Source organism: Mauremys mutica, chromosome 4 (genome assembly GCF_020497125.1).
Source record: "Mauremys mutica isolate MM-2020 ecotype Southern chromosome 4, ASM2049712v1, whole genome shotgun sequence".
Lineage (NCBI taxonomy): Eukaryota > Metazoa > Chordata > Testudines > Geoemydidae > Mauremys > Mauremys mutica.
Genome location: NC_059075.1, coordinates 132877270 through 132897788, shown reverse-complemented (window position 1 = coordinate 132897788; position 20519 = coordinate 132877270). Strand labels below are relative to the sequence as shown.

The following is a 20519-nucleotide window of genomic DNA, read 5'->3' as shown; positions in this document are numbered from 1 at the left end:
ATAGGAGGTAGGTGCCCAATCCCCATTGAAAGTCAAAGAGAGCTGAACACCTAAGTGTGCTGTCTTAGAAAATATACCCATAAATGTGTTTGTGTGAATAATCTGAGCACTGGTGACATCCTTAAATGATGCATTAAAAACAGAACCCTCAGCTCAGATCTTGACAGGTAAAGAGTCTTTCAGATGACCTTAAAAAAAAAGGGAGACTAGAATAGGTAGTAGTTAAGAGGGTAAAGCCATGCAGCTGCGTGACTCCAAAAAATGCGGCCATAAGCAGAGATTAAAGTCTCAGAATCTAGACTCTTCTCCCTTCCACAGCTGACAAATGCACCTTCGAAGGAGAGTTCAGCTAATTCTTTCCTCTTCAAGGCGGATGGGTAATGGGTTTGTCAAGTGTCCCAATGATCAGATTGCAAAGTATGCAAGTTAACACAGACAGAACAGTGAAGACCAAACTTATCCCCACATCTTAGAGGTAAAATTTCAAGCTGATCCTGGCTTGGTTTGGTAGTCAAAAGGAACCTCTTCCAGAGTGATGGGAGACCTCACTAACAAGAGTAGAAAGGTTTAAGAATCTTATCAACCAACAATTCCAATATCCACACCACAGTAGTCACAAGTTAGCTTCCCATTCTGACAGATTCTCTTTATCCAAGGAAACAGACTCTCTCTTGCTCTGCATACCTCTTAGGTGACAAGGGACAGGGTCTACACTAACTGCACCGGTGCAGCTGTGCTGCTGTAGTGCTTAAGTGAAGATGTGCCTCTGCCTACTGGAGGAGAGCTTCTCTTGTTGGCCTACCTAATCCACCTCCACGGTAGTTATGTCAACAGGAGAAGCTCTCTCGCCCACATAGCACTGTCTACACCTGGGGGTTAGATCAGTATAGTTATATCACTCATGGGGTGTGTGATATAAGTCTGTAATTGTAGCTCTGGCCAAGAAAACCTATCAGGTTAGACACCAGTCTTAATGCCCACAGGGGAGAGAATGCCACCAAACTGTATTTAGCAAGAGTCTAAAGACGCAACCTCTCACCTTTACAGTAATCATTTGGATCCTCCTGTTCATCATCATCTGATCCCAGGATTTCCTCCTCTTGTTCAGGGAGATCATTCTCTGAATGAGTAGCAGGGCCTCGATGTTGAGTTTCAGGCCTGAGAGGGTAAGAACATAAAGGTGCAGATACATTAGGTTTCAATTCAACAGGAAGAATTGGAGAGAGGGGAGAAGAGAATGACAGTAAGTGGCCTTCAGAAAACCTACTCTCACATTTAAAGGCTTTTACTCCCAGGTTAGAAATGCCAGGTAGCATATAAACAGCAGCTCTTTCCTCTTCATATCTGAGAAATGCAACTGACTGTTCTCTGGGGGCATTTTTTACAGTCAGAACAAGAAGTGTGCACATTTTTTACAATGAATTAAAAACCCAGCTGATCCCACTGAGATAAGTTACTGACCTCAGGAGTTCGTCCAGTCTCTTTTCACATTAAAGATTTCAAGTCAGTGAGGTTTTTTAGCAATTTATATTTTAAAAACACTATTTATATTGAATCTGAGGACCATAAATGAGTAAAAAATGTTAATTAGTTTAAGATTGATGTCATGCCCATTACATGAAACTGTCCCCGATTAAGAGGATTCAGTGACATTTCTTGGATATTGCAGTCCCTTCTCAGTGAAGCAGACTTTCACCATCTGCTTTGAGGAGGGGTTGGTATAAAACAGACTTTAGGAGTTGAAAAGATATCTTGTAAGGAAAGAGGAATTAAAAACTTGCTCTTTAAGAAAAGAATTAAGTGGTTGCCATTTTAAAACCTGTGCCTTTTGTACTCCAATACAGAAGAAGACAGACATTTAAAAGATCCCTCTTTTCTCTTACTAGCAACTGAGTTGTCTATAGATGAAAATTTCAGAGTCTAGTTAGCTTTTCACCATATATGCTGTACTAGGTTGATTGCAGGAACAACAAAGTTAAGTTGGTCAGTGTCACTTTCTGGTTCTCCTGCATCAGCACAATATTTTGGTTTCCAATGCTGTACGGGGGTGTTTAAAGCCCCAAAAACATTTAAGTTAAAATTTGAGTGTATGACAGTTTCAAAGCCACATACTGAAACTAGCTGGTAATGTCCCTTTAAGGGATGATACCTTCTAAATCCAGAAATACTCAAAGGAACCATGGAAACTGGTCGAGAGTAACATTTTCTCCCCACTTCTCCATTAGTTGCTAGCTGTCAGTGTTCAGTTTATGCTTATTAACTGAGCGCTGCAGGAAAGTCATCATCCCATTATGATAAAGTACTGGGAAATGCAGAGAACAGGTGCTTTATCAGTTGCATTAACTGTGCCATTAGTAACAGACAGTGAAAGTCCTGAAAAAAGGTAAGTCTTTCATCTGTTTTAAAGCAAATCAAAAAATACATTTATTAGACATAAAACCTTACAGAGCTTATCAATCCCCTTCACAGAGTTCGCCTATCAATCTTATATACTGCACGAGAAAGTATGCAGTCTATAAACTGTGTTTATTATGGCAGTACTAAAGGACTAACCAAGAACAGCGCCCCGTTGTGCTGGGCACAGTAATAGATATACATCACTACTAAGACTGCATTTTTAGAAGTGACGTATAAAACACAACTATAGTTGACAAAATAATATATCAATGCATCTTTTCTTTATAGCATGACATACTAAGACAAGATCCAGTCATTCACACTGAACCTTCTAGACAGTGTGAATTAAAGTTCTATTGTATTACAACTATTGTTTTCATAAGTTAGTAATTGATGCCTCCCATCCACCTTGCTTAAAATTCTATTCCACGTTGCTCAAAAAAACCCCAATGATTACTGAGGGCATGTCTACACTAGAAATGTTAGGTCAACTTATAACCACCACAGTGGTTCATGTCCACACTACCCTCCTTTTGCCTGAGGTGCGTGTCCTCCCCAGGAGCCCTTCCACCAGCTTAAGAGGGGCGGTGTGGAGGGCTGAGAGCACACCTGGCTCCCCGCTCCAGGATGGAGCTGTGAAATTGACAAGAATGACAGCCAACAGCTGATGTAAGTAACAGTTTCTACAGGACACTATCTCGCCCTAATTACGACATAAGCCTCTCGTGGAGGTGGAATTGTGTGTCAGTGAAGTAGGGCACTTATGTCAGCAGGAGCAAGGCTGTAATATGTGCACTAACGTAATTATGTCGACGTAAGTTGCCTTACGTTGACCAAACACTGGAGTGTAGACTAAGCCTGAGGCAAGTGTTGGTTACATCAGTCAATACAGTATTACTGACTGCAGAAAAGGACCTAGGGGTTACAGTGGACGAAAAGCTGAATATGAGTCAACAGTGTGCCCTTGTTGCCAAGAAGGCTAATGGCATTTTGGGTTGTATAAGTAGGGGCATTTCCAGCAGATCGAGGGATGTGATCATTCCCTTCTACTCAGCACTGGTGAGGCCTCATTTGGAGTACTGTGTCCAGTTTTGGGCCCCACACTACAAGAAGGATGTGGATAAATTGGAGAGAGTCCAGCAGAGGGCAACAAAAATGATTAGGGGGCTGGAGCACATGACTTATGAGGAGAGGCTGAGGGAACTGGGATTATTTAGTCTGCAGAAGAGAAGAATGAGGGGGGATTTGATAGCTGCTTTCAACTACCTGAAAGGGGGTTCCAAAGAGGATGGATCTAGACTGTTCTCAGTGGTAGAAGATGACAGAACAAGGAGTAATGGTCTCAAGTTGCAGAGGGGGAGGTTTAGGTTGGATATTAGGAAAAAAAATTTCACTAGTAGGGTGGTGAAGAACTGGAATGGGTTACCTAGGGAGGTGGTAGAATCTCCTTCCTTAGAGGTTTTTAAGGTCAGGCTTGACAAAGCCCTGGCTGGGATGATTTAGTTGGGTTTGGTCCTGCTTTGAGCAGGGGGTTGGACTAGATGACCTCCTGAGGTCCCTTCTAACCCTGAGATTCTATGATTAGATGTGGACTGCAGTTTTAGTTGTTCAGAATGGAACTATAGGAGTCACATTAGTCAACTTATGACAGCATGGAGCACACTATACAATTCACATTTGCACAAGTGCTCGGTTTGGTTTTAATGGAAGGCCATGGGATGTGAAGGCAAGTTTCACTTAACCCTCTTCCATACATATGCTGCACTACTCATGAGGATTTCAACCCTTTTTAATAAGCTGAACAAGGCAATTAATCTTAGGAGGTTTTTAAGATTTATGTAATCTATCAGTATTGCTGTTCTCCAGAGAATCTGACAGTTGGTCTCGTGTATTTTAGGGCATTATGAGGCCTAGTGCTTTAAGAATTCAGCACTTGACAAGTCATGCAGATCACTGGTCCTGAACTGTACCACACGAACATTTCCAGGAGATTACCATACTACAGTGATGCATGCATCTATCTGTATTCAAACAGCAATGATTTCCAATACTGTAGTTTGACCTAGTTCACGACTAAGCTAAAAATAAACAGAAAAAACCCAAGCAGTTCTCTGCACCCTGCACAGCTAGCTGAAGTCTGTCACTTTATTTGGTGAAAATTAGAGAGGGAACAAGTTTGTATGCTACCCCAAAACTAAGCCAGATAGCAAGAGGACAGAACCAAACTGCAAAGGAACATAGTGTGGCTAGGGCTGTGTTATTTGTATTATCATAGCACCTAGCAATAATCCTTATGGATCAGGAGCCCACTGGGCTAGGCGCTGTACAAGCGCAGAACAAAAAGGTGGTCCTGCCCTAAGACAAGCCACCGATGGATACAGACATATCGGGGAGTACAAGGAAACAATATTGGTCAGCATGATAGGCAGCTGTCTCAGCACACCAGCAGACTACCTGGTTTTTGTTTTTGTAGCCATGGCAAAGTGGAGTTTTAAGGAGGGATTTGAAGAACAATGAAGTGGCTTTAAGGATGTTGCTCCTTTCAAGGACCAGTTTGAAAACTTAGCAAGTGGACGATGGAGTGAATGATAAATGACGGGTCGGAAGGGGCTAGGCATTGAAGAGGCTTGAAAGTGAATACAAGTTGCTTATATTTGATGTGCTAGAGAAGGGGGAGACAGTGGAAGGATACAAAGAGGGGTGAGATGGTCAAACAGGCTAGGAAAATTGTCTCGGCAGCAGCGTTCCGAATGGATCTGAGTGGGGCAAGACTGCACAGTCAAGGCCAGAGGAAAAAAAGGTTTCAGTAATCCAGATGTGCTATGATGGATGAGAGCCTTGGGAGCTGCAGCAATGAGAAGGGTTTGGGTGCTAATACCCAGTTTACACCCAGGAAGAGGGAAAAAACAGCAGACAGAATAGGGAATTTAAATCCAGCAGCCATACCCATCACATTCAGTCTCCTCAATACTGCCCTAAGATTTTTTTCTCTTCATGTAACCAAGTACTACATAGTTGCTTCAGGGAAGGTGGGGGATAGGGACAAGAAAGTGGGGCCACAAAAAGATTCATCTTAAGTGGTCCACAACAGAATGCTTGAAAACCACTGATGTACTTTGCAGTGCTCTTCCTGCATCAAGGAAGTTATCAGAAACCACTCAGGCCATTCTGCTGGAAATTTCTAGTTCCCCCCCCATTCTAAATGGAACCAACATGTCATGGCTATTGACCATCTGGTGTCTGATGCACCCTATAGTTTGCATCTCGCACTGTCCCACAGCTGAGATTCAGTCTTGGAAGACACGACAGTTCTACACTAGTTAATTATTCCCCTATTAGCCATATGTAACAGACAGATCTTCATAATAGCATTTAAAATTAAAAACTCTCTCCTCCAAATCATCTTTGCTCTACTACTCAAATTCATTAGAAGGCATCAGACACCCCATAATAGCCTGACTTCTAAAATGCCAACTGCAGGGCCAGATCAAAAGGGGACACTAATATGGTCAAAGTAAGTAACAAGATTAAACTCTCTACTAAATAGAGAACAAGAACTCAGTCAAACCAACCCCCCAAATATTATCACACAAAAACCTCGTAACATCCACCCTGTCTGCATCCTTCAGACAGCCTAGCCTACAAAGAGGCAAAAAGGGCTGCTGGAGAGAGCAAGAGCCCCATTGCCTGTATTTAAAATAAGGGAGTAAGAAGCAGATAGCTGTCAGTATGGCAAAAATGCTAAAAGAAGGCTCGAAAGAAATGCGTGATATATAGCTACTCAGCAGAATTTAGAGAGACTAATTTTTATAATTAACATGCTCAATGCTAGACTAAAATGCACCCTGATTTGAATTTTTATATTTGTTCCCTCTACCTCCTAATTAATCTCAAGAGTTAACTAGGTTTGCAGCCTGCCTCTGCAATCACATGATCAGATAATATTTTAAGGAAGAAGAAAAGATGACGTCGAGTTGCAGTATTCTAAGGCAAGCGTGAGAGCTTTCATGGAATCCACAAAAGTCTTCATCTAGGGACACAAAAGTCCTTTTTTCCCCCCTCTAAGGAAGCCCTTAAGAAGAGCAGTAGTTCACACAAGACAAAGAAAAGCCTACCTGCACGAAGCACGGACTCCCATTGATAGAGATACCCCTGAAGATGAACCAACAGTTTTCGAAAGAGCCATTAAAAAAGAATCAGCTAGCAGATTGTTCAGGCAGCAGAGGTGCACACACCACTGGTGGAGTGCTGGCTCTCCCTGAAAGCAGCAAAGCTTTGTGCAAGAGGGAGGGAGAAAAAGGATTTGTCTCCACCACCTAGCTGTAGATGCATAGCACTGCATTGCAGGTAAAGGGCCTTGCAGCAACACTGAGGGGGTTGCTCTCAGCTGATCTTTCTGCAAATTTAGTCATACTCTGGGTTGAACATAAATAGATTCACCAGATTTCCTTGATGTTCACCTGGTTCTACAGTCCTCCCCTGAAGAAATGCTGAATTCAGTCAGATTTTCAGTTTTATCTTCCTAAACTGAAAAAGCATCTCCTGATTTTAATCTGTCTATTAGACAGCCTTTTATGGGACCAACTTCTTTTGGAGAGAGACACATGGTTTCGAGCTTACAGAGAGCTGAAGAAGAGCTCTGTGGAAGCTTAAAAGCTTGTCTCTCTCAGACAGAAGTTGGTCCAATCAAAGATATCATCTCACCAGCCTTGTCTCTATCATCCTGGGAAGGACATGGCTACAACAACACCGCATATTCAACAGTCCACTAGATTCACAGCTTCCAATGAGCACGAGTGTCATTAACTGCTGATGGTCCAACCCTTTTGATATAGAAACCCCAGGGCAATAAAGCAGGAAATGGAAGTTGTTCAAGGTAAGAAACATTTTCTTAAATTATTCCAAACTCCAGTAGCTGTGGATACAGAAATAACTCCTCACCCTTTGTTAAATCACGCAAAGATGTGAGAATGTTCTAAATCGTTTAAAAATATTAAGTGGACATAGCTTTCTAATGCCAGGTGTTCAGCATCTTTCTTGGATGCCATAAAGGTATTTCGGCACACATTTATCTTCGGCTTTGTGGAATTCATAAGGGGAAACAGATCAGCAGAAGTATGACATTAATGTACAATTTCTGAGTTTGTTGGCAATTAAAAATGCTTTCTGACAGAAGTACTTAAAATTATACACTATGGATCTTACCTGTAGTACTCACTGAGGGGAAATCTTAGACTGATTGAGTTTTGCCTCAGTAAAGACAGTAGGATTGGGCTCTTATCAATATTCAACTTATAGTCAACATTGAAGAATACTTAACTCCCTCAGTAAATTCCTCTTTAGTAAATTCAGCACTGCCTTTTAAATAAAAGTTGTCAAAGCCACTTGGCAAAATCTGCATATTAGAAAAGTCTTAGTTATGCAGGTTTTTTTTTTTAACACAATAGCCACAAATTACTGTGTATTTACAGAATATAACACAATTACTCCATCAACCTCTGCTGTTCGTTGCAAGAGTTCTGGCTCCTTAGCTTCTTGTGGGAATCTACTAGAAGGGCAGTCAGGTGTGGCCATCTGGTGAGAGAAGGCTGAAAGGGATCCTTTTACTTATTCCCCAACTGCTTAAGCTAGCCCGAAGAGGGAGGTACAGAGAAGGCAAAGGCTTTATCTATCAGACACCCTGCCTGCATGGAATCTTTTCTTATTCTCCCACTGCTGCTGCTCCATTGATGTTATCAACAGTAGCTAAGCACTAGAGTAGACTGGCCACTGGTACCACCATACCATCTACTTCTGTTCTGAGCTGGTCTGTTAGTGCTCTCTATGCTGTTAGTAGCAGAAGAACTGCACCACAGCTAGTACAAAGGTGCAAGATTTCTAGACTTGCCAGCATATCCAACCTGAGTTTACTGGGCTATTTGCATTTCATTATCACATCTAATTTTATTTTCTGTACAACCACTAGTCGGGAGCTAGAAAGGCATGTAAACTTTCCCCCAGGTGACCAAGAATAAAGGAAGGAACGATGCTTTTGTAGAGGTCTTGTATCAAAAATAAACTTGTAACAAAATATCAAAGGAAATATAAAAAATGCTACATCTTTCTCCTCTATTGTGTGTACCTGTCTGCAGCTCAAATGTGAAAATGGCTCTCGTGTTAATGGCGGGATACAGTGATCAAAGCCAACAGCTTTTTCCCCCCAAGTATTGTTACACAAGTGCTAACTAAAAAAAAAAATTAAAAAAATCACACCATCCTTCCCCTACCCTCGTGTCAAGTACTCAGGTTTCACCTCCATAGTAGCTGCAATGGAACTGTACAATAGTGTTTCACAGTAGATAAAGAACCCATCTTCCCCATTTTGCAGGTCACCTCTCAGAGCCCATCAGCCCCATCTATACACAGGTGATGAAACCTTTGAGCCATTTGCTAGCCATGAGTTTAAGACTTGTGAAAGGTTTTATCCCCACTGAGAGAGAGACTTCAGTTAAGCAATCTTCAGAGTGTAGTAATTAATCCAGCATAAACTAAGGCCCAGCCTGCACTTAAACTAGATTGACAATAGCCATGTTGGTCAGGGATGTGAAAAAAATATATGCCCAGTGCTGTAGTTTTGCTCCCACTCCTAGTGTGCACACAGCTAAGTTGACAAAAGACTGCTTCCATCAACTTAGCTACTATCCCTTGGGGAGGTGGTATCCCTACACTGATGGAAACAACTCTCCAGTCAAAGGCTGCATCTTCAGTATATTATGCTGGCACATCTATGGCAATTTAGCTATGCCAGTCTAGTCTCTACAGCATAGTCAAAACCTGAGTTACAAGGATAAGGTATTGCTACTGACACTTTCTGGAGTTCTTCCAAAAGGTCAGTGTCAATTTACACCTTACTCATCTTGCCCATGTTTTCTCATGTCTGCATGCCCTTCACAGCAAGATCTTGCTTCACAGGCAAGATATTAAAAAGGTGTTTTTACTTTTTTCCTGGTGGAGACTAAAGCCTTTGACTAGGCTCTTAAATCTTGAATACTCATCCCACCTTCGCTTTTGACATTAGTACATCAGGTCAAGTTCTCCCCAAGAGAATGACGTCTGCCTAATTGCTGTTTCTTAGAGCACCTGCAGTGACAGAGGCAAGATCTTATTAATGCACATCCAGTCAAAGGAATGCCTGCATGGATGCTTTTCTTATCCACAAGGTATGCAGAGCAACAACATCGAGATCTCTGCATAAATTTGACAAGTTGTTATTGTTTGGACTCAGTCCTGTAGTACAAATTCAGGTATGGCATTAAAGAATTTGTTTCCAGGTTAGGTGGACACTACTTCCCTCCCCCCCAGTTATTTTTCTAGTTTAACTATTTTGAGGAATCAGTGTGTGTGTGTGTGTGTGTGTATATACACACACACACACACACACATATATATACACACACTGAAGTTTGCGACACTGGTACTCTCCTTCCATTTTGCTGCCTTGAAACCTGCATATGTACCTTTTCATTACAATTTATGGCTAGTATGTTTCACCTACATCCTTGAAACTTTTTAAATTTTAAGGAGCTGGGGGGCCAAATATAATTCATACTTTATGAAGCAGTTACCATCCTGTAGTTCTTGTTCTTAAATATTTTGTAATTATAGGTGATCCACCCACTCTCCCACAAATTTGGCATAAGTTTTTATTCCCTCCCTTTTGTTCAAACAGAATTGGTAGTTACAACCAACAAAGGCAGGCCTGTGACATCTACTTACGTAGTTTAACAGCTTCAAAACTATAAAGCCATAGGAGTTCTATTGTCAGGAGAAGAACTCGCAGGTGGAGAGATATTCTAATAATTCATTTTTGAAAAGCTATGTTTCTCACAGCAGCCAACGCATACAAGCACTTTTGTTTAGTGGGTGTTCAATTTGAAGATTAGAACCACTGAATTCCACATTAAGATTGTGCTAATGTACACATAAGCGAAATGATTAAGTTTCTTGTTCCTCACTCCCACTCCCCCCACAAGCATTTAATAGTTCAACAAAACAGAACTGTCTGCCATATCGCTGCACAAGCTGTGAAGGGCTTCCATGGAAACCAGCAGAGTTTAATTTATGTCTTGTCATGTGCAGTTTGATAACGACTTTTGTATTTGTGGGCAAGTCACCAACTTTTGACATGTGTTCTGAATGCTTCTGGAAGGTTTTGCATTGGTATTAACTGCAGAGAGCAATAGGAAAAACCTAATCCAAAGCTCTAAGGGACGGCAAAGCCTTCAAGGAAGAAACTGAGGATAAACTTGAGAAGGTCAGGACCAGAAGATATTCCAAGGGAAATGGAAAAGAGAGGTTGAAGAGATGTAATATAGCAAAGTGAGAAGCCACCATAAATACCATTCTCCTGTACCCCTGATTTCAGTAAACTCCCTACTTACCAGGGTGCAAAGGTGGGGAGAGGGAAGCTGACAGACTTGAATCTTGTGAGCCCTCAATTAAGTAGTGTTTGTTTTGGGGCAGAAAAGTGACTGATCAGACCCCAGTGCATCCCAAGAGCCTTACGTGCAGGACTATGGGTAATTATCCACCACTATTTTAGATTAAATAAATGGGAGATTGTTTTGTATAACAAATGCTGTGTCTGTTTATGCTAGTTGAGATGTTTCCTCATCACTGTACTACCATCTCTGCATCTCCACTGGTGGTAGTAATGGTGGGAGTGCTAGGGTGACAGGACATTGGGGATAGAAACAGGGTGTCAATCTGCTCCCACACATCTCCATTCCTGCCACTCAGAGCAGACACCCACACTTGGCTCCTGTCTGCCCACTGACCCTCCCCGAGCAATCCCCTTTCTTACTTCTCTGAATAGTAATGTGGCTGCTTCCTCCATCTCCTCTTGCTGCCAGTGACTGGGTGAGGAGAGAGGGCTGATGAAATTTGATGGCATTAGCTTATTTCAGTTAGTAATAACAGTCAGATTCTAGACTAATTTAAATGCATCTGTGGATTAAACAGCATGATTGCAGAAGTTTTACTTAGATAACAGATGCAGATCACAACGTATTGGAATTTTCTCATTACAGATATTGGCTCTCAACTGACAGAAGCCTCTAAAGCAGGGGTCAGTAACCTTTCAGAAGTGGTGTGCTGAGTCTTCATTTATTTATGTTTTGTGTGCCAGTAATACATTAATGTTTTTAGAAGGTCTTTCTATAAGTCTTTAATATACATACAACAATAGTTTAGTTATAAAGTAAATAAGAACAGGAGTACTTGTGGCACCTTAAAGACTAACAAATTTATTTTAGCATGAGCTTTCGTGAGCATAGAATGCACTATGCTTCTTCGGATGCATAGAATGGAACACGCAGACAGGAGAAATTTATACATACAGAGAACATGAAAAGGTGGAAGTATGCATACCAACAGGAAAAGTCTAATCAATTGAGATGAGCTATTGTCAGCAGGAGGAAAAAATTTTTGAAGTGATAATTAAGATGGCCCATAGAAGGTGTGAGGAGAACTTAACATAGGGAAATAGATTCAATTAGTGTAATGACCCAACCATTCCCAGTCTCTGTTTAGGCCACAGTTAATTGTGTCTAGTTTGCATATTAATTCAAGTTCAGCAGTTTCTCTTTGGTAAATAAGGTTTTTAAAATGTTTAAGAAGCTTCACTTAAAATTAATTAAATTAAAATGCAGAGTCCCCCCAGATCGGTGGCCAGGACCCAGGCAGCAAGAGTGCCACTGAAAATCAGCTTGTATGCCACCTTTGACACACACACCATAGGTTGCCTACACCTGCTGTAAAGAGTCATCATTGGCTCAAACGAATGTGTGTGTCCACTGCAAAAGCCTTTAGAACACCTACAAAAGAGCTTGGACATGCCAGGAAAGACTGAAAATATAGAATAATATTTTGCATTTATAACATCTGTCAGAGGATTTCAATGGGCTTCACACAGAAAGATGCCACAATTTTACAGATGGCTGAACTGCGGCACAGAGATTAGCGATTTGTTTGAAGTCCGTGTGAACCAGAACAATCAGGAAGAGAACTCAGACTCAACTCCACTCCTGTTTTAGCCACGATAGTCATGTGGCCCCTGGCATATGAAACAATAGTACACTCCAATCCAAGTACTGCATTTATTTTTAGTCCCTGTATTTTAGTGCTGTTTAGAGTAGGGACCATCCTTTATTCTGTGTTTGTACAGTGCCCACCACAATGGGGCCCTCCTGGTCCACCACTGCAGCTCCCAAGCACTACCCCAACCAAAGCTAAAATTTCACATATCAAGCAATTTTGGGAGCCTATCTTGACACCTTAAACGGCCTGCTTTCCAGAGAGTGAAAAGTGCCCAATCCTCTGGAAGTCAGGTCCCTTTAAGGTATCTCACACTAGGCATTCAAAATTAGTCACTTTTGAAAATACAGGCTACAGTCAATATTAATAAAGTATAGAGAAGAGCAGACGACCTTCATAAAATGAGACTTCAAAACCTAGGATCATTTAGGCTATAAGTGAAAAATAACTAGGTAGATGGAACTTGAGGTATTAAAAAAGTCAACCCCTCATTCACCATGTCCCATGACAAAGGATCACTCAATTAACCAGTACATTCAGAAATCAAAAGGAAATACTGCAGAGGATAATCTACAAAAAGACAAGTCAAATACTATAGCTATATAGTCACTATTATTTGTAGTTATTCATGACAATGGTAATAAAATTCCATGCTTCAGGGTTGAATTGCTCACGCTGCCACCCTTTTACTCCCTGCATACACAACACTGAGTATTTTGCATTATAGTTCTCTACTTTTTCTGAAGCATCAGGTATAAACCACTGCAGGAAGCAGGATATCAGATTTGATGAACCAGTAATCTTATCTGGCATGGGAAAGCCAGTATGCTAGTCAGTATCTGGGACGTACACCCGTAGAGTCAGCAGCAGGTCTGTTCCAACAGTCTGAAATGAAGAAAACTAGCAATCAGGTTAAAAAAAAATCTTGTCTGTTTATACTGTGCTGTGGTTCAAGGAATTCAATATGGAACAAATATTTCTTTTTACAACTGTTTTGAATTTGAGTGAATTTTTTAGTCTCATTTTTAACCTTGAGTTTTGACTTCAGCAGCATCGCACAACAGATTTTCCTCACAGCAGATGGAAGAGAACAGTTCGATCTTCTGAATGTTTGCAATATAAACTGCACTGAATAAAAATATCAAAGTTCCCAAGCAATAGACCATCAGAGACCTCAAATATCTAGTTCTAACTATTATAATTTACAGGAAGTACACTTAATGCTCAAGACTGTGCACACAGCATGACAATTACAGATGTAATCTACACTTCAGAGAACGTGCAAGCGGAGAAAAATTCAATTAAAATTGGCTCCCTGTTAAATTGACTTTACAACTGATGCACTTTTGACAGCTACAAAGTGACAATAGCCAACATGTGCTGGTGATATCACCTTGACACCCACCAATTTCAATTTTAAATCACAGCACCAAATCTGACCCAGTACAATTAAAGTACCAGAACTCCTACAACAAAAGCAGGACATATTCCAATATAAATGATATGATAAAAGTCGTATCAAATTAACCTTGTAACATGACCAAAGAATGCTATTGCCTTAGACATGTTCTTACTACATATCACTGCTGTTATAGCTAAATTTAAGGATACTCACGATTAGCAGAGCCTAAATTAGATTTTCCCCATTGTATTTTGATTCATGGGAATTCATGTCACACAGATATATGCTGATTTTGCAGTATCTCCACTTAGTCTGCTCTGTTTCCCATGACCCAGCAGGCTAGTGACAAAACTGTTTCTTGCTGAAGCACAGAGTTTTTGCAAGTTTCAATGCACTAAAGAATCACAAGCACTAAGCTTAGCAGGTGTAATGTCACAACCTGAATGCCCTTGCTCCAAACAAAAGTGTTGGTATTCATATGCATTTTTATTACCAAGTGTTCTATTGATTATGGAAGACTACATATAGAATTTTACTGGAAATACATCATGAAATGTTCTCAACCTCAACCCATCATTACCAAGGATTAAAAAAAGAGGACACTTTGTAAAACTGCTGTTGTACAGATGGTGCCTTGCAACAATGGAGAATAAACACTGAGGGAAAACACTGACGGCCAGATTCTACTAATCAATTTCAGTGTGATTTCTCATGGAGTAAAGTACTCCGTGAAAATAAGGGGAGTGAGGTGGCAGGCAGAATTTGACTGGGTGATAGTTTTTCAGTGGGTTTTTTCCCAGTGAATCCTAACAGTCAAACAAATGCCAGAACTTCCTGTAGTCAGCAGTTATGGAACAGACTGTGACTAAAGACACTATATACGGTCAAACATTCAGGACACCCTCAAATACTTTAATGACTTTCCTGTTCAGTCACCAGTTACTAAAAGACTCTTCTGTGTATTTGATTCCTTACCTTACTCTATGCATTCCTTCACCCTACAGCAGGGGCCTCAAACACACAGCCCATGGAGTTATTTCCTGCAGGCCGCCATAGATGCCGACTCCACCAGCAGCCAAGCTCTCCCCTGCCCCGAGTGCACCGCATCCCCACTCCTCTGCCTAACTCCCAGTGCTTCCCACCACCAAACAGCTGTTTGGCAGCGCTTAGGAGCAGGGACACGGCGCTCTCGGGGCAAGAGGCAGAGGAGAGGTGGGGCTGGGGATTTGGGGAAGGGGGGGTATGGAGTTGGGGCAGGGATTTTGGGGAAGAGATTGGAATGGGGGTGGGGAAGGGGTAGGAAGAGGCCAGGAAGGGGTGGGGCCTTATGGACTAGATGAGAAGTCTGAGGTATGAAGTTCAGCATATATGATTCTTTGCTGTGAGTAGTTGGGAAGAATGTGTTAAAAATGGCAACGTATTCTGTATTACAGTTTTTAAAAAGTTAATACATTGACTTTTAATAGCATACTATAGTACTTATTTTTTACTATACTTTTGTATTGTTGTATGAAAAGGTTTCAGTGATGCGGCCCTTGGGCCAACGTACTTGTCCTCATGTGACCCTCGTGGTGATCTGAGTTTGAGATCCCTGCCCATGAGTGACAAACTAATTCATTAACCACGTCAGCCACTCTCTAGTTAGTGACCGAATCCAACATGCATGGTGATCAACTGTAGTAGGGAAAATGCTTTTAGAATTAAAGCTGCTTAGCCAGTTGTTCAAAAGCTTGCTAATCAGACAAGAGCCACGATCCTCCCAGAGTAAGGACAGGAATACACACACTGAGTTACAGTATTTTATGATGAATCCCAATTTGTTCCTCCACTCCAGCAAGTAGCTGTCTCCCCTCAGAAGTAAAAATATTTTTGTTTAATTGCCCTTTCATCTCTCCTCCTTATCAAAGATCTGATCCTATTGGATAGACAAGGATAGAAAGCCAAGAACCAATTTAAGTAACGGCCACTATATTTACATAAGGCAGGCTGGTTAACATGGACACTGAACTGTTTTACAGCAAGTGATGCTACAGCCACTCAACTGTAACATTTAACTTCAGAACAGTGAGATCCTTTACTGTAGCAAGCCTCAGTTCTTCTGAGGGGATTAACAAGTTATCTACAAATTGACAGCCATGGAGACAATATCCTAATCACCCCTCAAAGGCAATTTTTTCCTTTCCACATATCCTCATTCTCCGATCTCACAAGGTGTAGTAGGTAACAAGTTATGTCCATCATGTTCACTCACATAGGAGCATCATCAATTATTACTTCATGCCAACTTATTGCAAATGTCCCACAGATATTATACGGTGTATTCTAGAGCATGTGTAGACAAACATGCAATTAGTTCACAATGTGTCTGCCTCAACACTACACTTTCTACCTTCTTAGCAGCAAGATATTTTCTAAAACTTCTATGTTCCCTTCACCCCGGAAGTGGGACAGGTCCAAGCAGAAAATCCTTTTCTGTGTGATGTCATGCCAAATAAAATACAGGCAGAGAGGAAAAAGAAAGCTTTAGAGAGCCTCATACATTACTAGTGCCTCTTCGGACATTCTATTTAAATCAATACATCAGTTAAGAATGCTGAACTTTATACAACAGATCTGATGACCACGCAACTAAATTCAGTAAACAAACCATGTGCCACAGCAGAAGATACACAATGTATGTGCATAAGACAACATTTTAGAATTCAGAGCACTGAGCTTGCAGGAGACTTGGGTACTATTAATGGCTAGCAGACTCACTATATGACTTTTTAAAAGTAATACTTTGAATTTAATTTTTCACTTGGTTCTCACAGCACTTTATAAAAGTATTATTGTTACCACTTTCCCACTGTCTGATCAAGGCAGAGTCAGGACTAGAAATTGGGTTTAATGATTCAACCCTGAGAGCGCCTCCTTTTCTTGATCTATAAGATACAGAAACAACTTACTCGCCTTTGTAAAGTGCTTTGAAATCCTAGTATGAAAGGTGTTAAACAGCTACAGGGTATTATAACAGAAGAAATTCCGCTGGCACAAAAGCATGAGTTACTGAAAATCCCACCTCCTCCAAGAGAGGAATAAAAGTATATTTATTAGTGGGCTAAAAACCAAGTGGCTGACCCCTAGTACTCAGTTTCAAAACCATGATAAATTCAGGACTAAGCAGTGTCCTGATGGAGGCTTTTTGCATTTTTAAACCTTAAATTTCAATTTGCTTGTATACTGGTATGTATTTTAACTTTTAGATACAAGTTATCCTTAAACCTTCACAATCTGTTAATGTACAATTTGCAGATCTGATTAAATGCTTGTAGAATTGAAGTCGATGCTTGAGAGAAAGAAAATAGTACTGTCCGTAATTAAAGACGGTAACCCGTGCAGCTCCCTGATTTTTTAACTCCCACATACAAATATTATGTATGTCTAACACACACTGCCTCAGCACAGGGGGCTAGACTTGACCTCTTAGTGTCCCTGCCAGCCCTACATTTCTATGATATGTTTGCTTTGTAGTGCTGAGCTCCAGAGTTTAGTAATCCTTTTAAACAAGCGAGCTGCTGTCTGCTCCATTTCTGACAACCAGACCCAAAAAAAATCCATCTAAAGATACCTCAGTGAGCTCTGTCCAGTTGAAGAGATGTGGTCATGCCTTGAAATAAAGTTCACGAAATACCATAGAAAGGAAGTTTATAAATGTGTACAAGTAAAAAGTTAGTACTTTGGAGGGCAGATTTTTCCAGTGAGTTAGATAATTGTTTTGCTTAATTTCTTGTCTCTGTGCAATCTTGAAACCAAATGAAGGAAGGAAAGTGAGATGCCGACTCAAAAGCTCCGCAAACGAACTCCGCAGTATAATGAAAGTGATAGAGTTATTTTGTAGACACACAGTGATGACAATCTTTGCAGATACAATATACAAACCTCTATAGAGGCCACATTATATTCTGTCTAAAAGACGGATGTCTCAGTTATTTCAGAATTAAAAGTAAGAACCTATAATGATTGATGGGGAATAGCTCAAGATCAGAGGTGTCAATCCCTTTTCTGTACCTTCCACAAAAAAGCACTACTTTGATTTCCCCCCCAATTTATTTGATATTAAAACGGTCAGATTATTTTCAGTCCCACCAATAACCCCTTCCCAGAGGCAGTTTATTATTCCAAGTACAAGACAATTATAGTTTAGAAGAGTTATAGTTTTTAAGTTAGATTTTTTTAATACAACATGATTGAATGAATTCACCTTACAGTAGCTGTTCTCAAAAATATATGTAACAATTATAGGAACTTCTTCCATATTTTAAAGTTAGCTGAATTCCTAGAGCTACTTAAAATTTAGCCTCTTGTATAAACAAACAGGATTTGTAGCTCCCACCCCCCAGAGATCCATGGTGAGTATATGAAATATATTTTGAACACTTCAAAAAGATTTATGGAGCTACTATGGATTTCTGTAATGTAATAGATGTTTCTTTTAATCTCGCTTACTAAAAGGAAGACTTTGCACAAAACCATCCACCTCTAAGAGATTAGTAGATTTAGTGAAAAGCATTATTAAACTCATCTGCAAATCAATCAGGATACTCATTTGCATGTGTCATTTTATAAGCTGATAGTTAAACAGATGCTTTTCTAGCCTAAACAATGCCTAGGAGACTGATCAAGAGAGGCAGACAAGTGTCATTTCAACCATTTTATGAAGAATCAATGGACCCCTTTAAGGCTCATAGATATGGTCCAGTTCTTACATTAACAGAGAAAGGGTGCACAGGGGACTTTTAGGTAATAAGCCTCTGGGGAACCTCAGAATTCACCCTCCAGGGATGCCTTGTAGACCCAAAGAGGAGGAAATTCCTTGCCCTCAGAGCCAAAAGGAGATCACTTCAGTTGCCCACATGGAGCCACCAGACCTTGCTCCTTCCCACCTAAGCTCAGGAAACCAGGGGCCGGATGTATAGAAGAGAAGCCCAAGCCCAACACCCCCACACTGGACACCAGTTTCCAGCTGGCTGGCAGTGGGGTTCGACTTACTTTTTCTGGGCCTTGTCCTTCTTGGCTTTGGTCCGTTTCTTCCGGGCCTGCAGCGCCAGAACTGGGGGAGAGAAATGCAGACCGATGAGACAGGGTAGGGTGGGAGTGAAGCCTGCAGTGGGAGATGCATACTAGAGGAAAACAGAGGTTTGAGGGGGCACGAGACATGAGGTGGAGAAGAAGCAGACAGACAGGAGGGGCCAGGGGGGCAAGGCAGGCAGAGACAGACAGACAGGAGGGGGCATACCCGGGGGAGGAAGCAAGGCAGACAGACGGGGGGGGGGCGCAGGGGACACGCCCAGGGCAGGGGGCAAGGCAGACAGAAGGGGGGGGCAGAAGGCGCAGCCGGGGGAGGAGGGTAAAACGGACAGACGGGGGGCGGGGGTTGGAGGGCAAGGCAGACAGACGGGGGGGGGGCTGGAGACGCCCCAGGAGGAGGGGGGCAGGACAGACAGACGGGGGGACAGAGGACGCACCCGGGGGAAGGGGCAAGGCAGCCAGACGAGGGGGGGCGCAGGGGACGCGCCGGGGGGGAGCAAGGCAGCCACACGGGGGCGGGGGCAGGGACGCGCGGGGGGGGCAGGGCAGCCAGACGGGGGGGGGGGGGGGCCGGAGACGCGCTCGGGGGAGGGGAGCAGGGCAGCAGCCAGACGGGGGGGGGCAGGGCAGCCAGACGGGGGGGGCAGGAGACGCGCTCGGGGGAGGGGACAAGGCAGCCACACGGGGGGGGGGGGAGAGCAGGGACGCGCGGGGGGGGGCTGGGGACGCACTCGGGGGAGGGGAGCAGGGCAGACGGGGGCAGGGGACGCGCCGGGGTGGGGGCAGGGCAGACAGGGGGCAGCGCCCGGCCGGCGCTGCCTGTGAGGGACTAAGGGGCCGACGCTCGGCCCCGGATGCACGTGTCGGGGGGAGGCGGCCCGCCAGGCCCGGCCCAGCCCGGGAGAAGGCGCCGCGCTCACCTTTTCGCTCCATGGCGGCCAGAGCCGGTAGCCCCCACTGCGCTCCGCGCGTGCGCTCTAAAGCATTCGTCTGCTTCTGCGCCTGCGCCGGGCTGGGCCGCGCAGGGAGACGCATGCGCACTTTCGGTATCTTGGCGCGCCGCTGCACGCGCCACCAGATGTCCTCGTCGCCCTCGCTGCTGCCGCTCGAGCTCGAGCCCGAGCTCGTGAAGAAGGCCCCGCCCCCTGGCTCTTCCGAGCGCGTCCGGCAACGCCCTCTCCGACGGAGAGGGAGGAGCGGGGGCTGCTGGGTAGACTCCTCCCCTGAGCCCAGCCCCGCCTCCAACCGGTCCATGGTCCCGAGCGCATGCGCAACCCCCCGAGGGCGGGAGGAATCCGACTGACTGAAGGGGTGGAGGGCGGGGCGGCAAAGGCAACGCGGAGCACGCGCCGGCCTGTGAGCGAAGCGCTCAGTGTGACGCAAAGCTGGCGTGGCACCGCCCCTTGCCCCCTCCCCGCAACGCACAATTTGAAATACAGTCCCCGGGGGTATTACCCCGTGCAGGAGTGACCGGGGTCTACGGGTTTCACAGTGCACAATGGCAAGCACCCACAGCACACAATGGGATCGGTTTACCCCGCTGCAGTGCCTCCCTCCCCGCTACACAGCGCAGTGC

The 20519-nt window shown here is 43.2% G+C and overlaps 1 protein-coding gene across 4 annotated transcripts in view; it reads right to left on the bottom strand.

Moving 5' to 3' along the window:
* SRPK1 (SRSF protein kinase 1) overlaps positions 1 to 20267 on the bottom strand; it is a 48484-nt gene extending 28217 nt beyond the window's left edge. The window contains exons 1-3 of one of the 4 annotated variants that reach the window (XM_045014349.1): positions 19864 to 20267; positions 18905 to 18965; positions 1040 to 1158 (exon numbers count right to left, since the gene is read on the bottom strand). In XM_045014349.1, the coding sequence (XP_044870284.1) occupies positions 1040 to 1158; positions 18905 to 18965; positions 19864 to 20197 (514 nt within the window). In that variant the 5' untranslated portion in view covers positions 20198 to 20267. The remainder of the gene's footprint in view (positions 1 to 1039; positions 1159 to 18904; positions 18966 to 19863) is intronic. The other 3 variants (XM_045014350.1, XM_045014352.1, XM_045014351.1) reach the window with 3 other exon arrangements.
* Positions 20268 to 20519: the final 252 nt, after the last annotated feature.